Source organism: Buteo buteo, chromosome 23 (assembly GCF_964188355.1).
Source record: "Buteo buteo chromosome 23, bButBut1.hap1.1, whole genome shotgun sequence".
In the NCBI taxonomy this organism is placed as follows: Eukaryota; Metazoa; Chordata; class Aves; order Accipitriformes; family Accipitridae; genus Buteo; species Buteo buteo.
In genome coordinates, this window is record NC_134193.1 from 16428286 (window position 1) to 16446183 (window position 17898).

The 17898-nt window shown below is 48.8% G+C and overlaps 1 protein-coding gene across 2 annotated transcripts in view; it reads left to right on the forward strand.

The window, feature by feature from the left end:
- Positions 1–17898, forward strand: part of COL27A1 (collagen type XXVII alpha 1 chain) — a 165449-nt gene that overhangs the window by 110641 nt on the left and 36910 nt on the right. For both annotated transcript variants that reach the window (XM_075054600.1, XM_075054601.1), the window contains 9 exons: positions 6288–6341; positions 7304–7348; positions 7519–7563; positions 7787–7840; positions 8639–8692; positions 11173–11226; positions 12875–12928; positions 13701–13754; positions 15256–15363. In XM_075054600.1, coding sequence (XP_074910701.1) covers positions 6288–6341; positions 7304–7348; positions 7519–7563; positions 7787–7840; positions 8639–8692; positions 11173–11226; positions 12875–12928; positions 13701–13754; positions 15256–15363 — 522 coding nt within the window. The remainder of the gene's footprint in view (positions 1–6287; positions 6342–7303; positions 7349–7518; positions 7564–7786; positions 7841–8638; positions 8693–11172; positions 11227–12874; positions 12929–13700; positions 13755–15255; positions 15364–17898) is intronic.

Consider the following 17898-nt stretch of genomic DNA (forward strand, 5'->3'; position numbering starts at 1 on the left):
TGGCTGCAGAGCCCTGCAAAGAGTCACCTCTGGAAGTGCAGAATGTGGAGGTAGAACAGGAGGCAGTGCCTGGGGAAGAGGGTGCATTAAGGTCTTGATCTTGCCCTAAGGACACCGGTATCAGAGAGGGGTAAGCCTCTGCCAGCGGGCGCTGAGCGTCTGGATCTGCTGCTGGTGCCCTGCACCGATCCTGCCCTCAACACCCGCTGCTGGACTGTGGGATGGTGGAGATTTGGTGCGTTTGAGCACCACAGTGATATAATCCATACAGAATTTGCAAGACAGACATTCTTTCAAAGATCCCCAACAGAGAGGAGGAACTCAGGCTTTTCTCTAAAATCCTACAGATTTCAGTGAATATGATGTGGGAAAGTTGGTATTGTAAGGACCAGCAGATCTCCTGCCTGGAGGATTTCTGGTTTGTATATCTCTCTCTCACGTTTTCCTTCTCTTCATACTCTCAGAAGATATTCCAGGCACATAATATTCTTTGTTTGCTTAGTGTGTCCTGCTATTCCAGCTCTTGGTTTTCTCAGGATGGGGAAATGATCCCCCAACTGTAATTTCAGACATTACCCTCTGTCTATCCTAGTTTACAAAAGGGATGTAATTCAATTCAGAGTGGAAACATGAATATAGCCTCCTCCAGATGTTTGTGGATTCCATGAACCCTGTTTGTGGATACTTCATTAAAGTAATTTTGCTTTTGAAGGAAACGTAAATAGCAAATATGGTTTCGATTGTAAAAAACAATGGAGACTCTTTGGGGTCTGTATTTATGTTGTGATAGCTTTTGTATTGTCAAGATATAAGCACAAATTTTAAAAAGAATTTTTTTTTAAGATTGTAACCTTCTTTTAAGTCATGACAGGCCTATTGTTCCTTCCCAAGTCTTTGTTTAGCCCATCAGACTGATACTGAACAATCTTCCACAAATGTGGTTTCCCCTCTCCTCTTCCCTAAGGACAAGAAACTTGGACATGTGAGCCCAGGCTTATTTCCCTTCATCTGTACTCAGTGTAGCACTTAGACATGTGCTTAACAGTCAGCTAGTGACAGCTATGCACATGTTTAAACCTAATTATTTAACCAAATCAAGGTTTAAATTTGGAGGTGGCTGATTCAGCAAGTCCCTCACCCTATCTCACTTAAATTCAAAAGCACATTTCTGTTAATCAGCTCCTCACAGCAGGAAAACGTGTAGTCTCCAGCATCCTCTACTGAGGATAGTGATATTAAAAAGCCCGGGTATTGACTGAGAATCTCTGCAAAAGGTTAAATATCAACTGGAGCCATGACTTTGCAACTCAGATCATAAAGCTGCACCTGAAATCCTGCTGTAAAGTGACTTCCCTTGCCCTGTTCTTCTGCCAAGGTGTCTGTCGATATTTCTGGCATTTTATCCTCTCACCAGAGGGGATGCTGGGTACTGGCTCAGGCGATTCAGAGGAGCTTTTCAAATCCCAAAGCATATTTCTCTTTTCCACTGTGCCATTCATTCATCAAGCTCCTGCATTAACTATTGCCCAGGTGAAGCCTGCAAAGACGAGTTAAGATGTGCACACCTGCACTCCCAGCACTCTGCTGCTCTGTGCAGGAGGGGACCGTTCGCTCTCTGCCACACGGACCCGATGCTTCCCATCATCACTGACTGCAGGGATTTGTAAAGTGGTGGTATCGAAGCAAACCTGAAAATAGTTACTTTGTCCTGGCCCAGCTGAGTAGTTGTTCATGGAAGAAAAGCAGAGGTATATTGTTTTGCTCACAGAGATATTTCTAGTTGGCTGAAAAAGCATTAGAACTGTTTGAGGAAAAGTTAGCTACAGATCTACGGCCAGCAATGTCTCCCTTCAGCTTCAGTCAAGGCATCTGCTTGCTTTTCATTTGGCCAGACTGTGATAGTGAAATATCAATATTTGGATAAAGGGGTAAGGAAGAAGCTTTGGATTTCTGGAAAAGAGCTACTGACTGCTTGTTCGTGCTTCTGCTATTCAGAGGCTGATTACTGTCTCTCTTTGAGCTCTGAGTATCTGTTTAAACAGAGGGAAATGCAGCGCTACTTTGTGGAAACACCTTGTTGAGCATTTAGCTTTGTTCTGCAGGAATGTTGTCTACTCTAGCAGCAGGGTATATCTCTATTGCCTCACATGGACTAGCAATAGGCCTGAATTGCAAAGACTGGAGCCGAATCCCCCTGCATTTGTGGGCTAACGCTGTTCTTATCTAGCCAACATCGTAACACTTGTTTAGTCTGGGATTGCTGATAGTGCTGCTCAGTATTGCACATCTCTAAAGGAAATACTGTCTTGGCCTGTGTACCCACAGATCGTGTGGCACTGTGACCTACTTTGCTACTGTTGCTGGAGCCTACATTAAAAGTAACTCACGATTAGAGGGGGCACAATGTGACTGCAGGTGAGACTTGCAAGGACTTAATGCTAGCTTTCTACTACATAGCTCCGTGGGGACCTACGCAGGGATTACAGTGAAAAATGTGCCCACATAAGACGTTGAAACTAGAATTTAAGAAGTGCTGGGCTCTGCCCAGCCCCGAGTGTCTTGCTGCCTGCTGAGATCCAGGACCTCAGCGCAAGTGTGACTTACTGCAGCTGGAACATCAGCATTTAGACACAGGGTTGCAGAGCTGCGATTTCCTGTGCGATACCAATTTGGCTCCTCTTTCCTGACAACACAAACAAAAGGGGAAACTCATCTGTTTAGGTAGCAACGAGTGATGACACTTGGTCTTGTGGCCCATGGGCTGCAGTGGGACTGCCCAGGCACGTCCCTGTGCTGTGACTCCCTGCGTGACCTTGAGTGAGCTGCTTTGAGATGGTCATGGCAATGTCTTTGAGCCACATATTCGTGTCCAGCTGGCTTTGGTGATAGAGTTGAGCAGCTTCTCGAATGCTCCATCAACCGTGAACCTGTATCTGTCTGTGCCGTGGCTGCCCATGTGCAAAGGAGCAGACAGATCTCGATTTAACCTTCCTTTTTTTCCTGTTTACATTGTAAAGCTACTTGAAGCTTGCACTGTTTGTACAGCCCTGGCCCAGTGGGACCTTTCCTGAGCTCTGTACTGCCATATAAATAGTAACACAGACTAAAGAAAAGCTTCCTTCTCTGTTTCATGGGCTCCTAGAGATGCTGGCACCAGTGATAAAGCCATGCCTTCCACTGCACCCTTCTAACCCCATTCTTAGGACAGGTCCATGCCGTACACACCCTTAGGATGACATTCCCCAAGATGCCTCTCTACACACTTGCCCTGGTCTGTCTGCCCTGCCATGCTCAGGGTAGGCATGCCTGGCTGTGCAGTTAATTTTGAAGCAGTGGGGGTCCAAGGGGAGCCCAAGGAGCTGTGCTCAGCCCTGCCTGCAAGGCCAAGCCGCCAGGTCTGCAGGGGAAAGGCACCATGCTGTGCCTTGCGGCATTTGGCATGGGATGCTCCCTGGAGAGCTGCCAGGACCTCACTCGCTCATCTCTAACCAGCGTTGTCAGTAAAAGAGAGTTTTAAAGATTTAACTAATTGACTAAATGTAGCCTTTCCTGTCAGGGCAAATTAGGGGAAGCCTTTATCCTGGGTTTCAGCCCAGGAGGCTGGAGAAGATGAAGCTTGCCACATGGATTTGCAAATACAGGGTCACTTTCTCCTTCTTTAGGTCAGATGCCGATGAGATGTGTTGTGATGGGATTAGGCAGGTGACTGCTGTGAAGTGAGATTGCCCTGGCAGATCCTGCAATGCTGGTGACAGGGCTCTGCTGGAAGAAACAAGGATACCGTAAACACTTCCCCAGCCAGCCAGCCAGCCCTGCCGGGTTGGACTGCTGAGAACCACAGCCATCACTACCCTTGCTGCAGTGCTGAGTGAGGGCTGAGGGCACCCAACAGCCTCCACCCAGCCTAGAGCAGCCCAGCACTGGCAAAGGGGCAGGACAGGGCAGGACAGGCTACAGAAGATGGGTCTGGAGGGGCCAGACGCATCCCACTTTCCTTCCCCAGCAGCATCTGTCCTGGAATGGAAACCTCTAACTTGGGTCATCACTGTCATTTCCATGTCCCACTCGTCTCTGATCCCTGCTCCCTCCTTCTGTAATACGAGGGCTGAGCTGTTGAATCCTTCCCGTCTGCATACCCTTCCCCTTCTTCACAAGCAGGTCACCCCATCATCTCGTATAATAAAGATGTAATTGCACAAAATATCTGAATGCCTGCTCAAAGAGGAAGGGAACACTTTGTTTTCCAGGGAGGATGAGAAGTTGGGTGGCAGGGTGCTTTCCTAGGGTGCGAGTGCCATACACATGCTGATGCCTCCCTTCTCTTTGGGCAGCCCAGTACCCAGCCCAGGGCAGGTCTGTGTATTTTGCTGGGTTGCTGGGTGTCCTGGTCACCCAGGCAGCTCCCCAGATACCTCCAAGCTCTGCTCTCCCACTACTCCAACTTAGTGCTGTCTGACTTGAGCTGTCAGTAACCCTGCTTTTAAATGACCTTCTGTTTTATGTCAATGTGCTTTGAGGTTTATAGGGACGTGGATTTGGTCTTTACTGCTTTCTGATCCAGTGGCCAGCATGGGCTGGGACACTTGGGTTCTAGGGCTGGTGAGAGCTGCCATTACATCAGCAAAGCACCAACCTGTGAAACACCCCATGTGGTTGTGGTGTTCCCATCTGGTGCACAGTCCTTCTCTGTCCATCTGTCCTGGAGACCAGGCTGAGCATTCTTTAGAGCTGTGTCTTACTGGCACGCAATGCAGGCTTTTGGTTATTTAATCTCTGGTACACTCAGCGGCACGGGGTTTTGCCAAGCGCAGTAGAAGTTTTTGCATTATTTTATATTGACAATGTTTGTCTGCTGTAATAACTTGGCTAAGTTTCCTATGCATCTTCTGCTGTTACACTGCCTTTCTTTGTGAGTCTCTCTCTCTTTGCCTGTCATATTGGAGTTGCTTTTCTAACGCATTGGCTCCCTAGCTCTGTTATTACTTTTGGCACTCAGTTTGCATCCCGATTAAGCACATTGGCTCCTGTTTTCTCTATTTCCGCATTGGCCTGCTCTCAGGATTCCGCTTACCACTACATTCTAGCACCACTCTGTGTTTTTATTTATTATTTATATTGCAGTAGCGCCTAAGAGTCCTAACTGAGCTCATGGTCTGATTATGAACATGACGTGTGTTAATAGAGTCTCTCGATATGCCTTTTTTTTACTGTTTTATTTTCCCCGACCATGGCTCTGTTTATTCTCTGTCAGTGTGACACACTGGTTTCTGGGGTTCGAATGGTGCAGAGGGCTGTGCATTCAGCTCTTCTGAAATTAGCTTGAAAGCTAGATCACAGCTATCCCTTCTTCCCAGGGCTCTCCTCACTTAGAACCCTCTGGAAGAACAAGGACGCCCCTTCCTCGAGGATGCCCGAGCTGTACCACGAATTTTAGCTAATCACGTCCAGGATCGCTCACTGTCTGGACTCTTGTACGTGCCGTGAGCATTTGCAGCCGTGTGCGTGTCCCGTACACCTCCCGAGGTCCTCATGCCTGCTGCATGCGTGCACACACCCAGGAGCATATGCCGGGCATAGGACCAGACATGCCAAAGCAGGCACGGCAGGCTGCGCTCCTCCCAGCATGCATATGCATGAGCACCTGTCTGATCCTTAACAGCAGCCAGTTCTTTAAATAGCAGGTAACTGAAGCTGAAGGCTTGGAGTTCAGCTGCCAGCAAATACACCCTGCTCTTTAGGAGCAGTTTGGAGCACAGGACAATTGTGAAGGTACTGTATGGTGGGGGCTTGTGTGCCTCAGTGTATTTTGAAGATTTATTGCCCTGATTGTGACCGTGAGACAGGGTGGTATGCCAAGAGTTAAGGGCAGGGGCAGTTGGCAAAACAGGGTTTCTAGGAAGGAAGAGGTTTGCTATCTATAAAGCTAGAACTGCAAGTCTGTGCATCGCAAAACTGTTGTCATGTAACCGCTGTCTGAAATAGGGCTGTTCCTGGTCTGCTCTTCTCCTCTGGCTTTGGTCTGCGGTTGGTAGTTGGTTTAACAGCAATAAAAAGTATTTTGGTGCTGTGTGCTGGTAATGGTGAGAAATGAAGCAACAAAACACAGAAAGGATCTTCTGAGTCTTTGGCTGTGAGCTGCTGTGCTCAACCCAGCCAGGTATAGGTTGGCTTAGCCAGGTCTGATCTCGTGGACTTTCCTGGTGGCCAAAGCTAGGATAACTGCTGTATTTTCCAGTGAGATATATACTCTTTGTTCTTATTTTTGCCTCTCTTTTGCCTTTTTCCAGGGTGCCAGAGGGCCTGATGGACCAGTAGGCGAGCTGGGGTCACGAGGTGTCAAGGTGAGTGCCAGTGGGTGGCCAGGTTGGCCATGGCTGCTCTTAGCTGTGTTATGAAATGCTCTGGGCAGGATCAAGGTCACATACTCCCCCAGGAACAGGGGATGTTCAATCGGTCCGTGAGGATCAACAAACAGGGATGAGTCTTTCATGCAACCAGAGTAAAATCTGTCCAACATGGGCACCAAGGCCCTTACTGCTTGGGTCTGAGACCCTGAATACAGAGGCAGTCCACAAACATAAAAGGGCCTCTGCTAAAAAATAGAGTCCCTTACAGGAATGGGAGTAACTTTAACTGGCAGTGAGTGCATTTGACTGCTACATGTGAACGTAGCACTAAAATCAGAGCAATTTAACATGGCTGGTAAAATAAGACCTAAGGGAATACGTACCTGTTCTATGTAATTCATGTTAATTAGATTAGGACAGGAAAAAACACAGGGCAAGAGATGCCTAGTGCAAAGAGAGCCTGGCAGATACCCTGCCCAAGCAGACCCTCATCCAGGGTGAGCCTGGTCCATGATAGCCTCTGAGATGGGTGCATGAGAGAGTTTCTTCCTTTGGCAGCAGCCTGATGTAAGAGCTGGACCCTTGTCCTACCATTGAATGTCATAGACCCCATCCCCTGCACAGCACACGTGGCCCTGTGAATGCAGTTTGGTTGGGGAATCTCCTTTATTTCATGCACTGCTAAGCAGGGCTGTGCTGAGTCTCCTGAGAATCCCAGCTTCCTCCAAAGCAGTGTTTGCTCAAAAAAACTTAGATCATGCAGCACATTGCCCACAGTCCCTGCTGGTTGGGGTGTTCCTCAGGACAGGATGCTGGGCATTTGACCTCCCAAAAGCTGCAGGAAACTGAAGGGGATATTTGATGCACAAAAATGCAAGAGTAGGTGGGCTGGGGCAGAAGAGCATCACCAATAGTTCATGCTCCTGCGAATGTGTCTTTGTCTTTTTGTTTTGCAGGGCCGACCAGGGGAGCCAGGCAAGCTAGGGCCAGATGGGCTGCAGGTATGTCCTCTGTGAAAGCCAGTGCCTGCCAAACCTGGCATGGTATCAGTCCCCCATGGGGGTACCCACACGTACACGGTGCCCAGGGAACTGCAGCTTCTTCTGGCCAAAGCACCGCAGGTGTCCCAGCATGTTCCCAGCTGCTAATTGCTCCAACTGTGTGTTCACAGGGGAAGATGGGTGAGACTGGGGAGACAGGAGCACGTGGTTTCCCAGTAAGTGTCCATCCCTTGTGCTTCCTTTCATAACCTCAGTTTCATTCAAGTCCGTAAGTTTTGAGTCCTGGTCCAGGAGGAAGAATTTGGACAGTGTCTCACACTTATGGGGCCATCTCTCCACGCCTTTTACTGTAGCATTTCTGCGATGCATGTTACTGCTGAGAGGCATGAAGGATTGCTATGGGGTTGGAGCTCACCTTGGTGGTGTTAATTTTTCTAGGGTATTCAAGGACCTTCTGGACCTCCAGGAGCAAAAGGGGCTCCAGGCGACCCGGCAAGTGTCTTATCACTCTCTCTTTATCTGTCCTTCCTTTCACACACAGATGCTTCATTTCTTTCTCTGTCTCTTCCCCACCACTTATTCCGTTTCCCAGCTTCTCTCTCTTTGCCAGCTCTAGCATGGTCAGAGATGTGAAAGGCTTGGCTAAAGTCCTAGGAGGCATGAGGAAAGACAAGGTCAGACCTCTGGAAAGCAAAAGGGGGCTGTGGATCAACCAGGGAGAGTGTAGATACAGCCTGGGCTGGATTTCCAAAGGGAAGGGAGAAAAGAGGGGCAAGGTTGGGTCTGGGACAGGGTCAGATGTAACAGGAGGAGTTGGCCTGGATTGGTAGGTAGAGCTGAAGGGGGACCACAAGGGAGGCTGATGGTGTCCGAACTGAGCCCACAGCTTTGGGGGAGGCACTGGGAGATGACAGGTGAAGACACAGACCTCAAGGAGGGCAAAGAGGACCACCGAAGCAGGAAGAGGGGTCATCTCCTCTTCTCTGTGTCTATGGGGACTGACCTGGACTGTGAAGGGAGAGGATAAACCAAGCATTTTCAGGTTGCCAAATGCAGTTGTTTTAGGTGGGAGCCAGAAAGATGAAGGGCCTTCTGAGCTGTTGTTTGCCTGTTAAGGTGCCTCAGCACACCCATTGCTGGCCTCTTCATCTCACTGGCAATCTCTTGCATGCTGCGTAGCTCCACTGTGATGTGGGAGGGAACTGGTGTTTTATGTTACAGGCCATGGAAGCGATGGCCCTTCAGAAGTGAAAACAGCTGTATGAGAAGAGCCTTGTGTCTCTATTTCAGGGTCCACAAGGACCACAGGGGCCACCTGGGCCTTTAGGAGAAATCGGGCATAAGGTAGGTCTAATCTTTGCTCCTAATTGTTTTCCCCTTGCATTGAGAGTAGCAGGACTGAGGGAGGAGTACATGTGCAGAGGTGCATCCTTCCACACCTGGGGACACAAGCAGAAGGATTTCCCTCAAGTCTGAAAGTCAACTTCCAAAGTAAACAGTGAAAATCAGAAGTTTGAGCATCATTTCTATTACAGCCCGTAGACACTGAGTTGGTAGATGTGCAGACCCATCTTCATAATAAGAGAAACATTTAAAAGCTGACCACACTGACAAGCACGTCACAGGCATGACTCTACAACTACACCAGGGACCACCTTTCTGCACCAAATACAGTAACAATTCAAACTGAAAACCCGTCTTTTCTCTCCCCCTTGCTGGTGCTGTTGCTGACAAGACACAATTTTGTCAGCCCACCTGGATTGCTGCAGCAGTCCCATCACAAGCCGCTGCAGCCAGTGGAAGAAGCTCAGAGAAAATGCCTTTGCTGCTGACTGTGCTTTTGGGTTGCCGTTGCCATGAAGCAGTGGCACAAACACACTGTAACCAAAGCAGCAGCAGCTGCCAAACAGTGCCCCGATGGAGTGCAGGAGATGCCTCCATGGTTTTCCCCTAACTTGTCTGCAGTCTTGGCTTGATTTCACTCCTCTTGAAGTATTATAGTCTTGGCTGCTTATACCAGATGTGCCAGTTCCCCTTGGGTAGCTCCTTTCCATAGATCCCGAGCTGTAATATAGACATGAAGTTTGACCCAGTTGTGAAAACAGCAGTGAAGGTGGCTTTTAATGCAGTCTACTGCAAAGTGTATGAGTCATGAAAGTTTCCATTCTCATGGCTGCTAGACTGGATGGAGAGAGCTCTCAGCGTGGTAAACCACACTGGGGAGCTGGAAAGCTGCTACCGAGCCACTCTGGATGTTGCCAACCAAGAAAGTACAGAGCTTTATTCAAATCTGTGACTCTTCCAGGAGCCTTTCTCTGCACTGGCACCTCTGGAGAAACCAAAGCAGGATTTTTGCTTTCATTGGAGCTTGATTTTTCTCATTGCGTGACTTGACCATTTGTTCATAAACCCAACACACACCCTGCTCCCTCCACTGCTTGAATCCATTTCAGCAAGCCAGGAACTGGCTTTATTCCCTGGGTAGCAGAGTGCTCCCTTGACTATGTGCTCTTTTTTCTTCTATTCCCAACTGTAAAGAGAAGGGAGATTGTTGTCCGGAAAGCAAATACCATAAGTAAATAAACCACTCAAATCCTTTAAAGACAAGCTTTGCTGTCCCATCTTTGGGCTTGTTTTACAGATTCTCATTCCCCATGCTTCCCAGAGGTAGTAAAAAATGTACAAAGATTAAAGGTCCCCGTTGATCTTGGTACTGAAGACAGCTAAAGAACATGACCCCTCTATTGCAAGGCTGTGCATGGCAGCTGGACACTGAGTAAGAACAGTTTGCAAGGTCATTCTCTCATCTTCTGTCTTTCCATCTCGCTTCCCATAGTTTTACAGGTCAGGCACTCATTTTTGGCGCTCTGAGGGATGCCAAGCCCCTCTACCAGGGTCTATGCTCAAATAGATAGGGCCATGTTATCTCATCTGCCAACTGCCTTCTTTCACTTAATATAGCCTGGAAACAGCCTTGGGCTATGGATTTCTGGTCTGAGCCCAGTCATTGACATTAGGATGTTTGCTGGCCCATTACAGCCAGAGAAAGTGGGTGATGGATGTCAAAGCTAATCTGACCAAAGTTTGTGCTGGAGGGTTTGGTGTAACCTTGCTGTTCTTGGCTCCCTTAGCTGTCCCAGAGCTGGCCACACCATTGTGTCCCTGCCTCTCTGGGACCGTGGGGCCGATGACTTGCTCAAAGCTGTGTCATCTGGGGCAGCTGCTCCTGCAAAGGCAGGGCAATTCAATATGCCTGCAAACCCTGAGGCTGTGTTAATGCTTAACCCTGCCCGAAACGAGACTGGTGGTGCAGAGAACATGCTCGCATCAGAGCTAACGGAGAAGTGGGGTTGCAGGAAGCGGTGAGGAGGGAGCAAGAGCACAGCTGAGCATTTTTGTTATCCACTGTATCAGCCAACCTGCTGGATCCCTGTGAAGGGTTTTCAAGTCTCATTCTGGACCTTTTCCCTTCTTTCCCAGCTAGTCCCAGTGCTGCTCCCCAGCGTGGTTACTAACCTCAGAAAGCAGAGGGGCTGGAAGGATTTAGAGAGAGGTGCTTGGCAGAGGAGGCTGGGGAGCTACCACAGGGCTGGGGAGAGAGGAGGAGTGAGAGATGAGCAGAGCCCTCCCAGGAACCAGGCATGAGGGGGTACTGGGCCTCTTTGATGCTGCGTACCCTGAGCCAACTCCGGGGAAGTAATTGCATTGCAACCAGGGCTCTGCTGTCCCAGGAGGGCTCTGCTAAAGGAATTATGTCTTTGATCTTGCTTTCTACTTCGTTACAATGGGTTTTTTCTTTTATTTTTTTTTTTCTTTTTTTCCAGGGACCGCCTGGCTCAATAGGACAACCTGGCCTCGCAGGTGAACCTGGCATGAAGGTAAGAAAAACTCGTAGTACAATTTCTCTGTCAGACCGGAGAGATAATAGTAACTTCTGTTCCTGCAGGACTGAGTAACATTGCAGGTTCACCCTCCAGCAGCCAAAGCAGACAGCGTATTCAACAAAAGATAAAAGTTTAAAAAATAAAATCAGGTTAACTTTAAGCCCTTGCTTAAAAATTCTGAGCACCATCCTGAGGGGGAGGCTGTCAGTGTTGGGGAGAAGCACCATCCCAGGGATCTTGTGCCTCAAGAGCTGTGAAGGTCCTTGGAAATGAAGCTCGCCTCTTTTGCAGATCCAAAATCTGAGTGGAGAGGGGACTCATCAAGACCCAGAGATCCAGACAGCTTCTAATTTGAAACAAGAAGAGTCTTAGGAAGGTCCCAAGCTTAAAAATACCCTCATAGAACGTCCTGCCACAGTTTGTAAGCCTCAGCTCTGTGGGGACTGAACTCCCCTAATGGTTATGGGGGAAGGGTGCCCTGCTCCAGAGCCATGAATGCACCTTCTTGTCCACGTGGAAAGGCCTATAAAAACCATCTCTTTGTTTGAATAAGATCCCTGTGCTGAGCAGCTCAGAAGGGTTTTTATTTTATCCTGACCCCCTTTCTGCTTGGTTTGAAGGTTTGCTCCTGTGTGCAGAACTTTGAACAGACTCTATGTGGGAATTAAATGCAATTTCCTCCTTGCTGTTCTTCACTCCCTACCCCCAGCCCCATCCGTTGCCATGTTTTCCTTGGCAAATCTTCTGACACTTCACTGGAGCTACCGTGTCTTTGGCATCCTGATACTGCACGAGTGTTTCAGCTCCCGTGCTCCTGGCTGCCCTCGTCAGGAACAGGACAGGATGATTTGCACAAACACCCCTTTACCCGCCGTCAATGCAGCACATCCTTGCTGGGGAGTCAGGGAGCGAGAGTCCCGTGCTGCTCCTTCTCCTAAGCTGGGAGGTTCTGGGACAGGCTGGGCTTGCTCTGGGCAGTTATCGCTTGCAGACCAGCTTACTGTGGGACAATATGTATGGATAGGTGAAACCTTTTCCCCTTATGCTTCTGCATTTCCTAAGCTCTCTCCCTTGCAAAGCGGTTAATTTGGACGGGCACACATGCGAGGTAGCTGCCCTATGGCCATGGTACCCCCACTGTTAAATTGCAACCTCACAGCCTGTTGCCAAGATCCATTTGTTTGCCAGCTCCAACACCTTCAGTTCACTCATTTTGGTGCCATCAAAGATTGAGGTTCTTCTCCACCCTCCTCAGTCTTGCTGGGGCTCAAAGAGCTGCCGGCTTTCTTCTCCCTCACTCTGGTTGTGTCTGCTGCAATGCTGCATTGCACCCAGCATTGCTGCTTTTCTGCCAAAGGGCCATGCTGAGGGAATATTTTCTGGCTCTGCAGCTGTAGGCAGCATGAACTACTCCTCGACCCCTGTCCTGCCAAGCATCATTGCAACAGAGCCTGTGAGGTGTGTGCTGGCCCTACATGATCAGAGGCGCCAGTGATGCCAACCTGCAAACCTTGCAAAATGAAGGTGTTTGTGTAGGAGAAGGAAAGAAAAAGTCAAAATGAGGGGTGCAATGGGAAGTGCTTCATGCTCACTTGCCACCAGTAAACAGCTTGTCTCCATGTCTGTGGTTCCTTCTTTTTAGGGTGATCCTGGCCAGTTGGGAGTCCCTGGAGAGCAAGGCCTTGTTGGCCAAAGAGTGAGTACGGTCAACTTCTGGTAGGGCTTCTGTGCCTTATCCATTCCTCAGAGGCTGTGTTCCCTGTTCACCCACAGCCTGAGCAAAGAGACCCTGCTCTGAGCATCCCATAATCCCTGTGGCCCTTGTTTCTTCTGCGGGTGGTGGAAACACCTTCCTTGCAGAGCCTGTCTGCTTGAGGTCACCAGCCTACATGAGCCTCTCCAAATGCTACAGTGCCGCTTTGCAAAGCGCTGTGACAACCTCGCGTATGAAAGGGGCAGTGTGGGAACAGACCCGTCCTGTTCACTGGGAGGGTGCAGTCCGCACTGGGCAGGGAAACGCTGGAGCAGAAGGCGGGCATTAAGCAGGGAAACACTGGCTACACTATGCACACGTGGGAGAGAGCCAGGGACGGGATGAATGCACGGATTGAAGCTGGTAGGGGCTCTTGTCCCTTCTCAGGACTAAGGTCAGTTGTTGGAGCAGGATGGGGAAGCCCTGGGTTAAATGAATACAGACTGAGCCCACTTTTCAACACAGGGAAAGGAGGTCTTCCCGCAGGCCAGCAGCGGGGCCTGTGGAGGAGAAACTATAGCTCAGAATAAAGCAAGAGGTTGAATTCATGCTTTTTCTCCAGGAAAAGCTTGTTCAGCATTTGACACATGTCAAAGTTCAGGGCTGGGCTCCTGTCGCTGCAGCCCGGCTCACTGCCACGAGTCAGCTGCAGAAAGCATGGGAAAAAAGCATGTTTAGGCACAGCTTTTATGGTGCTTGCTTTTGTGTGTTGCAGGGAGAATCAGGGCTGGAAGGAGACAGTGGGCCACCCGGGCCGGATGGTGTCAAGGTAAACCTCACTCTCATGGCACATTTTGGCTCTCACACACATCTCCGTGCACTCAGGCTCCCGCAACTCCCAGGGCCAGGTTGAAGCGAAGGGGGTTATTAGGTCCTCTGTGCAATAAGCCTCTGCCCTACTCCCTCTAAGGATTTTTCTTCTGCAAGCACACATAACGGACTCCTCCTGTTTCACTCCTCTGCCCACATTTTTGGCATCTGATCAGACCTCCAAAAAGGTCAAGTTCTTCAAAATCTAGTTTCCAACAATTTGTCTTTTTATTTGAGTCTTTACAGATTAAATTTCCAACTAATCAGGAATTCCTGGGCCTGGCAGGGGAAATCAAGAATTGTCCGTCATTCTCGCCTGCACCACTGACCAGAACATTGTTTGCAAGTAAAGAAACCAGATCCCATTCCTCTTGGCAAAGCCCCAGGTGCTCGCTCAGGGCTTGCACTGCACTCTGTATCTAGCTGCTGTGAGTTTGCTACCTTGCCTTTGGAACAGGACTCATTTCTGTCCCTGCACAGCTAGCCCTTCCAAGCAGGCCAACAGTTTTGTTCCATGGAAAGAAAAAACAGCTGGTCCCACAACAATGCAGTTTATTGCTTCGTTCTAGTTAAACTATTTGCCATGTGTCTCTACTTCTCCTTATCTCTGAATGTTGTACCAAAAGACTCTTCCTTAAAGACAGCCAAGACTTCTGTATTCTCTTGCCACCGCTAACTGTCCCCGAGAGCTCTTGAACCAAACCAGACCTTTCCAACCTGAATGTGTCCCTGGACAGTAGAAGAGCCGCTGCTCACTGCAGGAGCATTTGTTTAACCAGAAGAGAGGTTGCTGTGCTCTCGCTAATGCAGGTGCATGTGGAAAACGACTCTGTCAAGGCTGGTTGGTTGCACAAGTGTGGGTGCTGCTGTCAGTACAGAATTGGCCTTTTTGATTGTCTCCATAAAATTTTGTGCTATCAAGTATAAGAACAGTGATTTGACATGATACCTACTGCTCGGACCACAAATCCTTCACAGGGCAAGATGACACTGTTTTGCAGAGTATTTATTTGAGCCCTGGGCTGATTCCCGTTTGGCAGCAAGAGCCAAGTGGCTGCTCCAGACAAACCTGTCCCATGAAAAGTCTTTCAGCATCCTAAGCTCAGGGCTTCTGGGCGAGGCAAGTGAGGCTTTCAGATCTTGTCTGCCTGTCTCATTCACGTGGGAGGTTCAGGCCTTATTGCAGGAGAAGCAAAGAGGTTCAGATTACCCTGTGTAATGGGGGAGTTCCTTCTCCTCCAGCCAAGACACTTTAAAAAAAAGAAACCTGGTTTTGCTCATTTTGTTAAATGTCAAGTGTATTATGACTCATGCTCATTCATCCTTTTGCTTGCAGGCTCTCTTCCTCTCAGACTCCTGAAATATTAATTACGTGGTGGGTTTTTTCCTTGCAAGAGCCATGTACAGTGGCCCATGTGTTGTGTGGGTATGAAAAGCTCCCACCCTCCTCTCTTCCACAGGGAGACAAAGGAGAGCAAGGCCTGGAAGGAGAGAAAGGAGAAAAAGGCAACGAAGGACTGAAGGGAAAAGAAGGGCCTCCTGGCTATCCCGGCATCACAGGTGTCCGAGTGAGTCTGCGAAACCTGCCAGCTCGCCCCCGTAGCCGGTCCGTGGGTTCCCTGTAGCAATTAGCTCTCTCCTCCCCGAGCTGCACGGGCAGCCCTGTGTGTATCTCAGATCTCCAGGGTACGGGTATTGGCCCAACACAACTCCTGCATTCTCCACAGGGCCACCTGCACTCTGGTTTCCAAATTAGCAGTTGCATCTTGCCTAAAAAGCATCAGCAGTGCTGTGTGCTCTTGTCTAAATCCTTGCGTGCAAGATGACTTTAACCTTCCTGAGAGCTGCAGCACGTGCTGCCCAGCTCAGGCATCGGCACGCAGCTGGCACACACTGAGCTCTGGGCTGCAGAAGGCAAACCAGCTCGTCTGAAGAGACAAGATCCTTTTGCAGTATGAGGACAAAAGAAAGTTTGCAGTCTTGTGTCTGGGAGGCTGGATTGCATTTAAACCCTAGTAAGAAATAAATAGGCTTTTTCCTTTTTTCCTTTTTTCCTTTTTTCCTTTTTTTCCTTTTTTCCTTTTTTCCTTTTTTTTCCCTTTTTTTCTTTTTTTCTTTTTTCTTTATTTTGACAAGGGCAATAATTACTGTAGACATTAATAGTACTGTAACAGGGCATGCCATGTTGCAGCAAAACACCTGGGGGAAGATTGAGAGGGGGATGCAGGCAGTGAACCAGGACACTGCTTAGGGCAGGAGGTCATCTGAGATGTGACTTGTCGCACATGTTGTTGTAAAGTATGTTATTTTTTCAAAAACCTACATCCAAGAGATGGTTTGGTCTTTCAGTCAGGATACACACTTGAGATGTGGATCACTTCTCTGGTCTGCCATAGGCTTTGGGACACTGCCTCTCTACTGCATCTGTAAAATGGACCACCTTGCAGTGCGTTAGAGAGGGATGTACGGTGGACTGCGAGGAGCTGAGTTTCCCCTGGCTGCCACAGCTGGCCTTGGCCTGGAGTTTGGCAATGGCCACCTTTTGCCTTCTCCCACTTCTGCTTGATAATTACTTGCTTACTTCTGGTTTTCCTTTCTAAGGTTTCCCCCTTAAATATAGCAAACAAATAGAAGAAATTAGGAGGAAATTATTCCTGAATCCTCAATGAATATCCTAGGCATGTCTGGTTTGCTTGGAGGTCTGATCTTAGTGCCATATAAAGAAAAAATGCGATTCTGGCTCCGAGATGAGAGCTGCAGGGCCAGAGGAGTCAGGCAGGGTCTGGCCCGGGGCTTGTTCAGTGGTGCCAGATGAAGGATGGCTCTGCCCAGTGCCCCAGTGGGCTGCTCTGCAGGCCAAGTCAGGCCCTTCTGCTTGAAATGGGGAGTTTATCAGCTTGATGACATGATTTATTTATTGTAATTATTGTTGTGGATTGAAGTTGTCAGAAGTGTGGATTCGCAAGGCTCTTTCTGCAAAGCAATAGCCCAGTCGAGTCAGATGCAGCCAGCCTGAGTGGAGCGGCCATCCTCGCCTGTAGCACGAGTCTTATTGCTCGTACAGCCAGAGAACACGCCAGCTCCCACCCCACGTGTCTCCAGGAGGCATACAGGTAGCCCCGGCATGTCAGAAGGAATGAGTAGCCCATGTTTGACCAAGTTTGATGGCAGCTCTGAAATCCCTGCCCAGGATGGGTGGGAGGCAGCAGGGCAGGCAGGTACCTCTGAGCACTAGGTGGATGCTCAATGTTGAAGCGTGTTATTTTTCCCTTTGGTGACGTTGTGGCTGGCTAAAAGGAGGGCAGGGAGAAGGGTGTGAGGGAATGGAAGCAGCAAAGGGGCTGGATTTATGTTATTTTTGGGCTGAGGTTGGGATTTGAGCACTGACTCGACTAGAAAGTGGAAACATTGGCTTAATACTGTGGTGCAGCACCATAAATGTGCAGAATAAGGCTGTAGTCCTGCCCCAAATAAGGCCACCCTTGGCCACAGCCCCCTGTACCCCCAGGGAGCTCTTTGCAGGATTGGGACCGTACCACGAGTGAAGGGTGGTCCCCAGTATCCCAGCTCCCTCCCAGCTGCAGGCTGGCATGGCTGGACAGCCACCCTCAGCGCCCAGCCCTCCATGTGCTGTACTTCTGGCTGGTTCACATGTTTATATTCTGCATGTTTTAAGAACCAATAAAAATACTAAAATCATGCAAAAGCCATATTAAGTTATAGAGTATAACTCTATATTCTCTCAGACTCCATCCCTGCTGTTTGCCAGCATGTCCCTGGGAACATGATGCCGTTTTCTGTTTTATTATTAAAAAAAAAGAGTCAATAGAGCCAAAATTCCTGCTCATAATCACTCCCTTTTGTTTTTTTTACTGCAGAGTGCTATATTTCCATCTACTATTTTAACATGCTTCTTTGTATATCCTTACGTCTAAACTCAAGCAGACTTTCAGAGACCCACATAGGCTCCAGATAGCACTGCTTCCCCTGCCAAACGCCTGGCCATTACCTAATATATAGGCTGGTGTTCCTGTACTCACTGAGGTAATTTAAAGATGGAAGTCCTCTGACAGAAGTACAAATAATTTTTCTTTTCCCATTTT